Source organism: Girardinichthys multiradiatus, chromosome 13 (genome assembly GCF_021462225.1).
Source record: "Girardinichthys multiradiatus isolate DD_20200921_A chromosome 13, DD_fGirMul_XY1, whole genome shotgun sequence".
NCBI lineage: Eukaryota > Metazoa > Chordata > Actinopteri > Cyprinodontiformes > Goodeidae > Girardinichthys > Girardinichthys multiradiatus.
Window position 1 is genome coordinate 20,182,131 of NC_061806.1, and position 14,167 is coordinate 20,196,297.

The following is a 14,167-nucleotide window of genomic DNA, read 5'->3' on the forward strand; positions in this document are numbered from 1 at the left end:
AAAAATGTTAAACTGAAGAGGAGCTAGCAGACTGAAGCAGCTAATTTTATGTTATTGAAATATCTTTGCATTAATTTCACTTCAAGTCCGATTAAAATCGAACCGCAGTCTCCATGACCTCGGTGACTGTTTAAACACACCTGGATTGCAGCAAATCTGGAATATCTTGTTTCTGCCAAACATTTGTGTTACCTGCTGCATTTCCAACCAAAGGAATCTACAAAATTTCCTTTTAAATATGGGTGATTTTAGCACCGTGTTTTTTTTTATTTTTTTTTATCCTTGTTAAAGAGGTGAAAGCACCATCTGTATTTTCATCAGATTATTGGCAATGATAGGATGCAGGTAAGGTAAGGTATTTCTGAACAGAAAGCTTCTGCACAGTTGTTGTGCAGAATGTTAAAGGTGGCACGAAAATATCTGCATGTATTTTGGCGAGAGAAGTCAGAATCATGCAATAAAAAACATATTTTACAGATCACTGTAAGCCAATCACACTGAAGCTATGAAACCTTAAGTTGGTTTTATAGACCTCACCAGCAGCAGCTTGCACTTTTTTTCTCTAATTTTCCTGCTTGTGACAAGGAATGATTTTTTTAAAAGTGTGACCAATACTTTAAAAGTGTGACCAATACACTTTAACTGCAGCCAGAAAACTGTTCAACTTACTTCAGTCAACCAGCACATTTGCAGTTTGGAGGTGTGGGAGACCAACCCATACTGATCTCAATGTGGGGAGGCTTGATCATGGCACTGGATTTACTGTGGACAGCTGCTTATGGAGAAAAGTATTTGGATGTAGCCAAAGCAGTGGTGCAATGCAATGTGCATAGCAGCTGAGCCACCAAGAAAGTTGCATTAAAATGATCTGGAGCGCTACAAGCCTGGGTGGATGCCTTGGCATGATGTGAGCATATCCTGTCCTACTTTAAATTCTCTAATGACTAATCCACCATGGTGCTTGTGTGCCACAATCCACAGTCACAAACAATCACAAGCTTACAAAATATAATTTGGGCCGTCTTAATTCAGTCTGGGAGCTCTCATGCTACATCACACATAAAGGGGAGCCTAATGAGCACTGATGCATCCCAAAGGACCAAGACTCTGCAGAAACCACCCACATTTTGGCTGATTCTGAAAGTGGTGGAAATGGCATTTGTCATTTAGGTTCTAGCTAAATTAAGCTAAAGATATAGACCATATATGTATTTATTCTTGAGGATGGCTGTTATATGTGAAGAACATCAGGTACACTTGGACATATGAGGCTGTGACCTTCAACTTTTTACTTTTATTAACTGTTGCCCAAGAGCGTCAGGAAAAAATAAAAATCCCTCAATTTACATACCACCAGAGACAACAGATATAATGTTTATCCGGGTTTTATAATGAGCAGCAAGAACACACAGACACACATGTTCATACACACAAAGGCTTTATTGCTAAATACATAGAGATTTAGATTCTGATGCAAATGAGAATCTAACTGTGAGGTGTGCCATCTCTGAATGACGTACATGTGTGAAATTTTTTTACTCACATGGAGCTGGTCAATGTTAAAGTTGGACTTGACTGGACATAGTTCCCACGTCTCATTTTCCAGAAACATCCTGAGCTCTTCCAGTCGTGCCCTGACCAAAAAAAGAAGAAATGAGCACACGGATGAGAAGAAAAATTTGAAAATGAATAGCTAATATATGATTTTTGTTAAAAAAAAAAAAAAAAAAAAAAGAGCTCCCATCTTCAGTGGGTCCGAGATTAACGGCGAGGACATGAACAAAACCAGCAAAAGGTCACTGATGCTCAGTAGGAAGGACGAGGGATTTGTCCGGTCCATAACAGGTTTTGATGTGTTAACAGCTTAAAACAGCCACCCTGGCGTTCACCTGCCAGGCTGATATCAGCTCATACTGTGTGACATGTCATCACAGTGTTCACTCTAAACACTGCAGGTTTTATACCTTAAAGGTGTTTGAAATATAGGAGGTGATAGAACACAGAACACAGGAAGGACAAGAAGAACACATTGCTGACTTAGAATAAGTTTAGTATATACACTAATTTATAATTAGAAAGTTTAGCACCCTGATATACTTCTGCTGAATTGGATTAAGAGTTAAAAGACGCTTTAGCTAAGTAAGGAAATGATTTCGGTACAAAGATAACATTTTTGCCGCTGCTGCACCACCAGACACTAAAATTAAACTTAATGGTCACCAAACTATAATGGAGGCCTCCTTATCTATAGTGCAGACAGCATGATTTTTTGGTGCTACTAGTGTTTCTTCACATCAGACACTCTTTCAGCTACAAGTAGGCTTTCATTCCCAGTTCACCTCCATCTCATCAGCATGAACCCTAAAAGGCATTCATCATTTTTGCCTAGTGTCACCTGATCTTTGGACATTTCATCGATGGTCCCTGAGATGTAACCTTAATGCTGATCAGTGAGCGTCCTCTCCAATGACAGGGTGCTGTCTGTGACAGCGAGGTCGTATTCATGAGGTTGGAAGGTTTTAATGTAATCAAGATGTAAAAGGGATTTTTTTTTCTGACTAAGTGTTGCCATGTAATTACACGTCTATTCCAAAGAGGATTATGTAAGTGATGGAGCGTGTTGGAATCAGCCAATGGCTATGTTTTCCATTGAAGTCTCTCTCCTCATTGAACAACTTAAAATCTAAGAGGTTTTTGTTTTTACTTTATATAAAGATCTTTCTTAGTTGTAACTTTCATATGAAAAAGAACAATTAGTTCTGCTCACCTGTGATAGTTTTTGAAGTAGTTCACACTCTGGCGTTTTATTGACTCCTGCAGGACCTCTGACTTACTGCCACAGAACTCCTCACCAACCTGCATCAACCTGAAAAGGGAGAGAGAATGATAAGGCCAGAGGAAGATATAGTGAATACATCCCCCCCAAAAAGCTCCATCAGAGCAAAACAATGTGTGTAATCTTCCTAGGATCTGGACAAAATACTGCATAGTGTGATCTAAGGCTTATGGGGTTAGGCAATACTATCTTTACTATTGGTTCCTTTGTCTTGCCTTATTGATTTACTTTTTTAATTTACAATTTTGCTCGCATTATGTAAGACTGCTTGATCTGTTAGTGTATCTCATTTCAGAAAGACAGCCACTGGGACCAGACTCAGCCCTGTCCAAACCAGTTTCCTTGAGAGAGCTGTAAATTATGTTGCATTGAATTGTATAGAATGTATAATATCATATCATCTTTTATATAAATATATCAGATGTACCGGATCATATGGTATCTTATGTTTAGTATCATAAGGAATTCTGATGTTGTCTTTCTTCTGTACCATATTATATAATATCATATCATGCTGTATCATATTGTATTGTATTGCATCATATTTAATTATATCCTATTGTATCATTTTAGCATATCGTAATAATTTGGATCATACTATAATATATCAAATTGCTTAATTTTGTATTGAATCATATTGAATCAAAACATATAGCATATTTGTCTTTATTTTTATTCCTATCTCTGGGAACTCCTTTAAGACTGTTGGAAAACCATTTCAGGTGACAACCTCATGAAGCTCATCAAGAGAAAGGCAAGAGTGTGCAAAGCAGTAATTAAACCAAAGGGGAGCAATTTGGAGGAATCTAAAATATAAAAGAAGATTTGAGTTATTTTACAATTTTGCTACATAATTCTATATACTTTTGTTCATAGCTTTGATGTCTTCACTCTGTATCTACAGTGTAGGAAGTAATAAAAATAAGGAAAAGCCAATGAATGAAAAAGCTGTTTCCAGACTTGACTGGTAGTATATATTAAATAATATATTGTATCTTATTGTGTTTTGCTATAATACATCATATCATGTAGTAACATTATATTTTGTGTCATATTGCATTGTGTTTTATTTTATAAAGCAGGTAAAATGTGATGCATTAAGGAAAGCAGTGTGGAAGAACTGAAAGTCAGAGTAAGTCACCATGATGGTGGGATTTTGCGACTGAGAGTGGCAACCTACAAAGTACGAAGAGCCCCCGCAGAAGAAAAGCAGTCCCTAAAAGACCATTTTTTCTATGAACCTATAACACATGTGCCTCGGAACCAAAGTCAACAAGCTAAAGATGATTTTAAAGAAGTGTTGATTGTATTTAATTGTTTAGCACTCAAGAAAAAAATTGCAGACATATCAAAAATAATTTGATTGTGTCGGTTTGACAGAAAGCGAAAAATCGAGTCTTCAAATCTTCTAAAAACTAATTTAAGTAATTTGTTGTTTTTATCCATTTTCTCACACTTGCTTGGATTAATGAATGTTATGCAATTTCTTTAATTATCTGTTTTTTACTTTTTTCTTTTTCATGCGACATTACCTCCTGTGCATGTTTCAAAATTTGCTAAATTCACAACCAGTATAAAATGAGCAAAATAAAAATACTTGTTTTTTGGTTGATATATAATTATGTCTGTCAAGAATCTTTACAACAAACCTTACCGATTAAAACATTTACAACTCATGGGTTGTAAATAAGCATTAAAAAGTGAGCAGAAAAGAACTTTGACCTCTTCACTAATAAGAAAAAACTACATTCAAATTACATTGCTAAGGTGAATAAAAATGAGCTGAACAACACAAGTTCAACAACTAGAAGGGAGCTGTGAAAGTTACAATAAGCTGACATTGAAAAGAAGCATCACAATGTCAAGTACTTACACCTTGAGTCTCTAAATATATGAAATTTTGACATAAACCTCCAGAGCTCTCGGTTCTTTTTTTAAAGTTAATTTTTGATGAATAAATTTAAAATTTCACAATGAATTTGGATTTTTGTGTAGAGGTCAGGCATTACGGACGGACGGATGGATACCGCTTTTTGACAATGAGATGGGAATAAAGTCTGGAAATATTTTTCCAATCTTCACTTCATATAATCAGAGTAAATCTAACCAGTAATGTTAAATTTTAAAAATAAAAGTCAGTAATAAAACCTTCTTTTAGAGTCTGGTATAGAAGCTTCTTTTCCTAATTTTGGTGGATGTGCCTCAAAAAATAAGTACCACACTGAACAGTCCTGCAGGTCAACCTGATCACTGTGACACAAGGAGGAAGGAACAGTGAAAGCAAGACAACGAAGACTAATTAGTAGAATCAAGAGGGAGCCATCTGTGCTGATGCTGCCGTGTACCTGCTGATGACATCCAGTACCACTATGAAATCATCGTATTTGAAGTTGGACATGTCCGTTCCCAGAATGTACACCTTCACCTTTAACTGGACATCCTTAGGAGAGACACAGAGACATAGCTGGAATCAAAACCTGAAAGAAAACAAATAAATTGGGAAGAAAAAAAACGAAAGGTAATGTTTGGATGCACACCTGCCAGATCCGCGTTAGTCCGTGCTCCAGCTTCTTCTTCACGTAGCTGCGGTCCACGGTCGACTCATCAGGCTCTGCTGCTGCATCATCTACAGGCAAAATCAAAGAAAGCACGCAGTAACGTATTATTAAACAATAACAGAGAGAACCGGAAAAGAGAACATGTTTTCATCTTGGTTTTCCACATGAAACTGGATCAGTAGCCATTAAAAAAGCTGATTAAAAACTATTGCTTGTCTGATAGATATAGAAAGACATTTCGACAGCTCAATTTCTACTGCTAAAGGTAGCCTATTTGATCAGTAAAATTGCCTGCTTATTAAAGTCATTCCCTGTCAGCTGATGACTCAGCTGAGAAAATCTGTCAGCAGTGAAGGTCACAAACTCCCAACAGAGATGAAAGACTGACAGCAGCTCTGAGCCCAATAGTACAACGCTGGATCACTGTTAAATATCGAGTCCTGCTTGCTGTCAGACATGATTCCTCCTCCGTCATCAGCTCACTATCCTCTCTGGTGTGTCTCTATTGTGTCTGTTCCCTCAGATCTGCTGACATATTGTGCAGTGTTATAGCAACATCCATACTTCTCTTTAGCTGAAAATTGCTTCGATAAATCTCAAGCTGGTTCCCCAGTAGAAAATGGATTTTTAGGAAAGCCAGCAGCAGTTAGCCTTGAAGTCAACAAGTAGTCAGCTGTCAATCCTAAAGTAAACTACATTACCAGAAACTGGTAGTGTGGTAAGTTAAACTCCATTTATAAGCAGACTGAATACTGGTAATAAAACTTTTAAAAACTGAAAAGAGCTGCCAAAACTAACCACTACAGTGATGTCAAAAACTGTTCACCCTGTTATAGATTTCTTGTGTTTTTGCTTTTCTGTCACACTTAAATGTTTCAGATCATGAAGCAAATTTTATTATTCAATAACGATAATCTGAGTAAATACAAAAAACTGTTTTCAAATGATTATTTTATTTATTAAGGGGAAAAGGCTATCCAAAACAACAAAAACAACAACAAAAACAATTAAAACATAAGTGTTACATCCAAGTGCCACTCACCATTCACATTATTATTTTTCAAATGTATTTTAATAATGTGCTGTGAGCATTTTTAGCTATACAGACTTTGCACTAAGACAATTACCACATTATTAGCAACACAATAAGACATGGCGTGAGCACTTTTACTTTCCCCAAAGACCCAGTTACGTAAGGAATGCAGGTGAGGTTATTGAGAATATAATAGTGAAGAGGGCAGAATTTACCTAACCCAATGAATACATTGTGCTGTATTCAAAACTCTAACAAGACTTATGCAGAATTACAACTTCCTGGAAAAACAAACGCAGCTGAAGGATGCAGCCTAGTTTACATAAAAAACAAACTTTCTTCTTCTATGGTTAAAGTGAAGTAGTAGTTATCTTTTATTTATACTTCAGGATATTGCAGGATAAGCACAGAGGACGTCCATCCAAGCCAAATAGATTAATTGCGAAGTCAGTTTTAACTCATGGTACCTGAAATGGTCAAGCCAACCAAACATTGCATCCAAATTGTATAATTGTATAATTGTATGATTGTATAATTTATATTGCAATGATATTAATAATTGATATTGCGATAGTGAATGTGATTGGGGAATGCAATTTCAATATATTGTGCAACTCTAGCAATAATGCTGAGCAGAACTAAATGCTGCATTATCAACATCTTTTTAAATCTGAATTTCTGTCAAACAGTTATTAAGCACTACGACCAACTGTTAGGTCCTCTACTTAACAGGAAAAATTGCAAAATAAATCTTTGTTGTATGACCTCAGCTATGAGCTAGAGATTTTGGGATCACCGCTTTTCATGGTTGGCCACTGTATTATTCATTGGTGCCCAAGTCTAACATCTTTCTCCAAAAACGTTCAGCAGCATGTCTCGCTGCCCTCCAACTTGTTTTTCTTTTTGTTTGTTTTGGCTTTTAGCATTGAAATAACCATTACTATCATGGTCTACAACCCTATAGGAAAAACAATGATATAAAATGTTCAAAACCTAAGTGAAATTCACTTGAAATCTTTAAATAGCTCTGGAAAAAAACCTTAATCTGCAGCCATTTATAAAACAGCGTATGTCGTTTTTGTCCCATCCTTCTTGGAAATGGCATCAGATATTTGGTTAGGTTTGAATTTTAGTATTGTGACTATTTAACAAGCTGCAAAAACTCTGCAGTACTTTGAGCTTCTACTCTGACATTATTCAGCTGACAGCATTATAATATTGTCCCACTCCTCCTGTACAACTAACACTTAATTACAGCCAATTTTTGCATGTTTATAAACTTCAGCTACATGTGCTACAAAGATAAGAAAATGTACAACATCTTACTTTAGTTCTACATTTTTACAGGAGAAATATGTATTTCCCCTAATACGAATAGACAGAATAACCTCAAGCAATGCTGGTAAATTTGCTTTTCTAGCTCTGCTCTTTTGAGCCTAATATCACTGGTCATATTTTTTTTAAATTGACAGCTTTTGGAAACAACAATATGACTCATTAAAAGATAAAAGAACATAGGGGTGAGAAGGCAACCTGATACATAAAGGTTTGATTGACTGGGCACATTGATGGCACTGTTTGAGAGGGCCTGAGAGGAACACACAGCAAAGAAATTGGAGGAAGACGAGATGTGAAACAAGCTGAGAAAGCAGAGTCTTGATGATTAACCGATTAGGTAATCCACACAGACTGAAATCAATCAATGATACTGGTACAGAATTAAATTCCTATTCAACAGTTATCGATCCCTTCAAACTCACCTCTGTTCCTTTTACCAAATTTCTCTCAGCAAAACATTAACAGCAACTTTCAGCTGTCTGCAAACAAAAGGCTTGGTAATAATTACAGTCTTTTCTAATTTTGTTCTACCTAATGTGTTAAAGATTCATACAGGTAAATAAAGCAGAGTTCGAGATGGCCCTGAACACCTTTGATAATAAAAAACATTTTTTGCAACAGTTTTCTATTAAATATGTCTTTGCCACTAAAGCTTTTCCAGCGCAGACGGGCTTATCTGGATAGCCATGTTATTTTCTAAGCATCCAACAGGTGAACAGGTAGAAGTCAAACATGCATTGTTCCTGACAAGTATGTGTCAACAGCAGTAAGAGAGGACTTCATTTCCTCTCAAAGCATGTTGCAAATTACCACCTAAAATTGCACACACAGACAACACTGTAGCTCTTTATCTCTTTTCCAGCTTGTGCAGGTCATCTCATTCAGGACCCTGCATCTGTTTGCTGCTCTCATTGTAGATAATGAACGTTTTCGAAGGGAATACTGATTTATATAACAAAAACAGTGGATGCCATTTTTATATTTTCCCTGTAATATTAAAAATCACATAACCACCCGTCCAAAGTAGCTCTGAATGCAACAGCACTGCTTTATGCCTTTTATCTTTATTCATAAATTAAATCAGATGACGGGGCCAGTGAGAATATGGGACTTCATATTACTTAAATGGACTCAGCTCTGGTAATTACATAACAAAAGAATTATTTTTGTGTCAAAGAGCTCCAAATAATGCATTAATGTCCAACATATATGATGAATAAATAGAAAAACAAAAAGTTAAACTCAAGATCAAATGAAATCATACAAAATGGAACACAAGCTTTTTAAAAGGTTTCAAAAAACTTAGAAACATTTTATGGTACTCGTTTCGTGTTCAGAACTGCCTTCATTCTTAGTGACGTACATTCAATAAGGTGTCAGACATATTCCTCAGAGGTCCTGGTACATGTACTTAATATGGCATCACGAAGCTCCTCCAGATTTGTCGGATGCAAATCCACGATGTAAATCCCATGTTCCACCACATGCCAAAGGTGCTGCATTGGATTAAGACCTGGTGATTGTGGAGACCACCGGAGTACAATGAGCTCTTTGTTATGTTTAGAAACTTTGTAACATGGTGCATTATCCCGCTAGAACTGACATTTAGAAGCTGGACACACTGTGGTCATCCAAGGGATGGGCATGGTCAGAAACAATACTCAGGTAGGCGTTGTTTAAACAACTCAGCTCAGTTGGTAGGTACTATGTGATGTTTTCTTGGCACAAAGTGTGAAACACCATTATAGAACCACCGGCCTGAATCATTGATGCAAGGCACCAAATTGTGATCCTACTATCTGAAAATTGCAGCTAAAATCAAGACTAATAGGACCACAGAATGTTATTCCACACTGCAAAGGTCCGCTTTTGGTGAGTCTGTGTGAATTGTAGCCACCGTTCCTGTTCCCAACTCACAGGAGTGTGTTCAGAGATGGCATTCCTCAAACCTTGGTTGCAACAAGTAGTTTTTGAGCTGCTGTTGCCCATTTTTTTTTTTTATCACCAGACTCCAGTGTGCCCATTCTCTTCAGACATTAACAAGGCATTTTCTGTCCGCACAACTGCAGCTACCTGGATATTTTCTCTATTTCAGACCATTCACAGTAAACCAGAAAGATCCCAGTAGAGAGGTTGTTTCTGAATTTCTCAGAAGAAAGTCCATTAAATCCCCTTTGATCCCCATTCTCATGCTCGATTTCAATTTCCACAAGTGGCATTGAGTGGCAATGAGTGGCTGATTTGCTATGTATGTAAAATAAAGAATCAGAAACTTAATAAAGTGGTGATTGTATAGAGATATTGCTAGAAAAAAATAGGCCCATGCTATGATGTACAGTATTTGTTTGGTCAAACTGACTAAGCAAATGTTATATTTTCAAATTATAGGTCAAGAGTTACATAATCAGAGGCGGTGAAGTGAAGATGGACCAAACTCAGTCACATGGCTAATTTGACTGAGTTTGATATACCGTCCTTTGAGGAACGTGAAAACAAGCTGAAAGAACTGAGGTTTCAACATTTTAGAACCAAATCCAATCGAGGATTTACAGAATGGGCAAAACACTGAGAAATATCACAGAAAACAAGGCTGAAAGGACTAACTCTCAGGCTCTGAGCTCATGAAGCCCTAAATACCCAACTGTCTATGCCCTGTAGACTAAAGAGACCAACACACTATTAGGCATGTGGTTTCTGTTATTACTAAGGAGTAGTACCGGCCAGTTTTTATTCACTGTTGAAATATGATGGGTGGGTGCAGAGCTGAACAGCAGGTTTGTTGACATTTAGAACCTTCATGACCTCTTATATGAAATGGATGTCAGTGTTATCTTCAGTCAATGTCTACATTGACTGTGCTTGTGAAGACCCCCACAAGCACAGAGAAAAAGGTGAAAACCACTAGAAAGCCAGAGCTGAAGTCACCTCTGACTGAAGACAGAGGATGACAGCCAATGAAACGCTGAGATGACAGATGTGACTGATGAAAGTTTATTTAGAACGTGTCCTTTTTTGCTCCAAGGCTGATGGCATTTAATGAATATGGAGAGAAAGAAAGGAAGTCACCACCTGCTCAGATACTTTGTATGTCCTCATGCTTTCATGTATCATCATGTATTGTTTTACATACAGTATGTAACAGAAAAAAAGCTTTTGGATTTTGAGAATGCTGATATAACGGTTCTATATGTACGTCCAAGCACTGATAATATAGGTTGGGAAATAAGTGCACTAAGATGAAAAAAGTCGGTCAAGAAGTAAAATGCTACATATTTCATCAGGAATATCAGCTTTCTCACAAAGGCTGCTGCTCCACCATGTGGCATCTAATAACGGAGCTTATAGAGGTTTCACATCATGCTGAGCCTCGACTGATGCTCTGTGCATTCATTCTGCTGGTATTGGTAGACTATCGGTGCATTCTCTCTGGACTCGGAAGTCGGATTTGACAAGGAACATACCTTAAATCCCGTAGTCCAGCTAAGAAAGTTGTAGGTCACTGTGCAGCCCCCGGTCAGTTTTAAATATGAATACCGGGCTTATCAACTGTAGTGCAAAAAACTTTATTGTAATTATAAAGCAGTCAGAATTAAGCAAAACAAGCAAACAAACCTTTTCAGCTTTGTCATCATAATTCATCACTCACACACATGCTCCAGGCAAACCACCCAAACAGCACCAAGCTGGCTTTAAAATCTAGCACCAATGACCCACATTATTCAATTAAACACACCAAAGAACTGTGATCTTTTTTGGTTGCATTTTCTAGCCTTTCTGATGTAGAATGTCTCACAGCTGTGCCTTTATCTGATATGCAGCTTTTTTTGTTGAAGTGTTAGCTAAATATATGCCTCCGTGTGATTGTTAATATCACAGAAGTGCACCTGCTCTGTAAATATTCAGTTCCTCCTAACTTCATAGACAGGCGTAGCTAAAGGCATAGCTAAAAGTACTTTTTCCACTGCTGAAGGTATAGGTAGTCTATTTTTGTATTTGTAAAAAAAAAAAAGTACTTTTAAGGGTAAAGACGGGAAGAGCTGGAGGCGATGAGACTGCGAGCAGAAGCTTACATGGCTTGCCAAAAGAGAAATTGTAACAAAGCATTCACAAAGAACTAGTGACCCCCCCTGAAATATCTGAGAATCAAAACTGGGGCTGCACAATATATAGTAAATCTATTGTAATATTAGTAAGCACAACATAAATGACTGGAATAACCCTTTGCTAATATAAGTGTTCTGAGTTTACTCTTTGCCTGTCAATGTCCTATTCAGTTAGTCTTACTGCAGTAGATGTCCACACATCACAAAGATGACAGCGCCCATAAAGTGATGGGGGCACACAAAAAAAGACAGGAAAGAAAAAAATATGGATTTATCACAACTGATATCTTCATCATAGCATTTACCAATAATAACTGCAAACCTGTGATTTTCTAGCATTGTGCAGCCTCAGTCAATATCTGGCAGTTTAGAAAGCAGAAAACATTTTTAAAATGAAGAGAAATACAAAGGGGAACGCTCCTACCTTGTGAGGATGTGGCCTTCTGTTTGTCATGCTCTTCATGCCACTGCATGGTGCGGTGGTAGCTCAGCATCACCTCCCACAGAGCCTTGCAGAGATCCATCAGGCAGGGAATGTAGCTGTCGAGGGTGATGTGCTGCCAGAAAAAAAAAAAAAAAAAGTGCAAGGAAAACAAAACAAGATCAAACACAGTCATTTCTGAGAATATACTTCTGTATTAACAGCCAAAGAACTTAAAAGATTAGGTTAGGGTGACATAGATTTTCTCTATACATCTTCTAAGGATGTCGACAACCGGTCTAACTCTGTGTCATGCACATAATGCAGTCAAGAAGTTATCCATACTTGCTATAAGGGAGACAGATGAAGAAATGAAAAGCCTGAGACATTCTTTGACAGCAACTCTTCGATAGATCAATCCACACTTTATTGTCCCCATGGGGTAATGCGTTGTGGAGTGTATGTGCTACAATAAAAACTGCCACCAAAATTATAAAACACAATAAATACACATTAAATACAAAAATTGCACATTTACACCACAGTAAATGCAAATATATATATATATATATATCACTCAGTTGCTCAATAAAATATTAAACAGGCCACACACATTCCAAACAACAACAACCAACCATCAGACCAGAGCATAACATGACAGTAATAAATCCTCATACTATATGCCTACCCTATTTATTAATCTGATGTAGGTGGGAACAAATTAATTTTTAAATCTATTAAATTTGCAACTGGGGACTGTGAACTGTTTGCCAGATGGTAACAATTAATATTGTGAATTGAGGATATGAGCAGGATCAGTACTTTGCGAGCAAGTCTGAGGACTGACTCATCCTAAATGGACTGCAGGGAGGAGTTATCGGTCCTCCCTGTGACCATAATTGCAGTCTGGACCAGACGACAGAGTTTATATTTTAATTGCACAGAGATATTTCCATACCACGCTGACATGCCATTCCTGATAATACTTTATACAAATGCTCTTATTTCATGAACTGACATAAGTAACTTTCGCTTCGCTTCTAATTAGCAAGAGGGGGAAAAAAAACAGCTTTACTTTCACCTAATTTTCCACACATATCAGAAGGCGTGTGGATGCAACAGCAACACAACAAAGAGCTTCTTCTGCTATTTTAAACGTGTTGTTAATTTCCAAATTGGGCCGCTGTAAACACTTCCTCACACTTCCAGCTTTTGAGACTACATCTTCAGCAGACAAGCTCCTACTGTAAAGCAACCCCAGAAATGTTCCTGATCAAACCATATACTCATTCTTCTACACCTCCTAAACTGGCCTAAAGTAATATTAACGTTTTTAGTCTGATTCAGAATGTCTGGAGGGAGCTAAATATTAGGGTGATGGTAGGAGGCCTTCAAAGAAAAGGCGCTCATTACCAAACATAATCAGTGGAAGACCCCTCCTTGAACCGTCACCTTAACGTGGTGGAGGGGTTTGAGTGCTCAAATGATCCTAGAGGCTATGTTGTCTGGGGCCTATATGCCCCTGGTAGGGTCTCCCATGGCAAACAGGCTCTAGGTGATGGGTCAGACAAAGAATGGTTCAAGAACCCCTCATGAAGAACAAAATATCGAGGCACGTGACGTCGCCCGGTACGGCGGAGCCGGGGTCCCACCCTGGAGCCAGGCCTGGGGTCGGGACTCGTCGGAGAGCGCCTGGTGGCCGGGTTGCTCCTCACGGGACCCGGCCGGGCCAAGCCCGAACGAGAGACGCGAGGCCATCCCCCAGTGGGCCCACCACCTGCAGGTGGAACCGTGAGGGACCGGTGCAAAGAGGATTGGGTGGCGGACGAAGGTGGAGACCTCAGCGGCCCGATCCCCGGATGCTTAGGCTGGCTCTAG

The 14,167-nt window shown here is 38.1% G+C and overlaps 1 protein-coding gene across 2 annotated transcripts in view; it reads right to left on the reverse strand.

The window, feature by feature from the left end:
* Positions 1–14,167, reverse strand: part of vps50 (VPS50 EARP/GARPII complex subunit) — a 158,289-nt gene that overhangs the window by 71,315 nt on the left and 72,807 nt on the right. For both annotated transcript variants that reach the window (XM_047383265.1, XM_047383264.1), the window contains exons 13-17: positions 12,293–12,425; positions 5,374–5,462; positions 5,182–5,276; positions 2,768–2,866; positions 1,544–1,634 (exon numbers count right to left, since the gene is read on the reverse strand). In XM_047383265.1, coding sequence (XP_047239221.1) covers positions 1,544–1,634; positions 2,768–2,866; positions 5,182–5,276; positions 5,374–5,462; positions 12,293–12,425 — 507 coding nt within the window. The remainder of the gene's footprint in view (positions 1–1,543; positions 1,635–2,767; positions 2,867–5,181; positions 5,277–5,373; positions 5,463–12,292; positions 12,426–14,167) is intronic.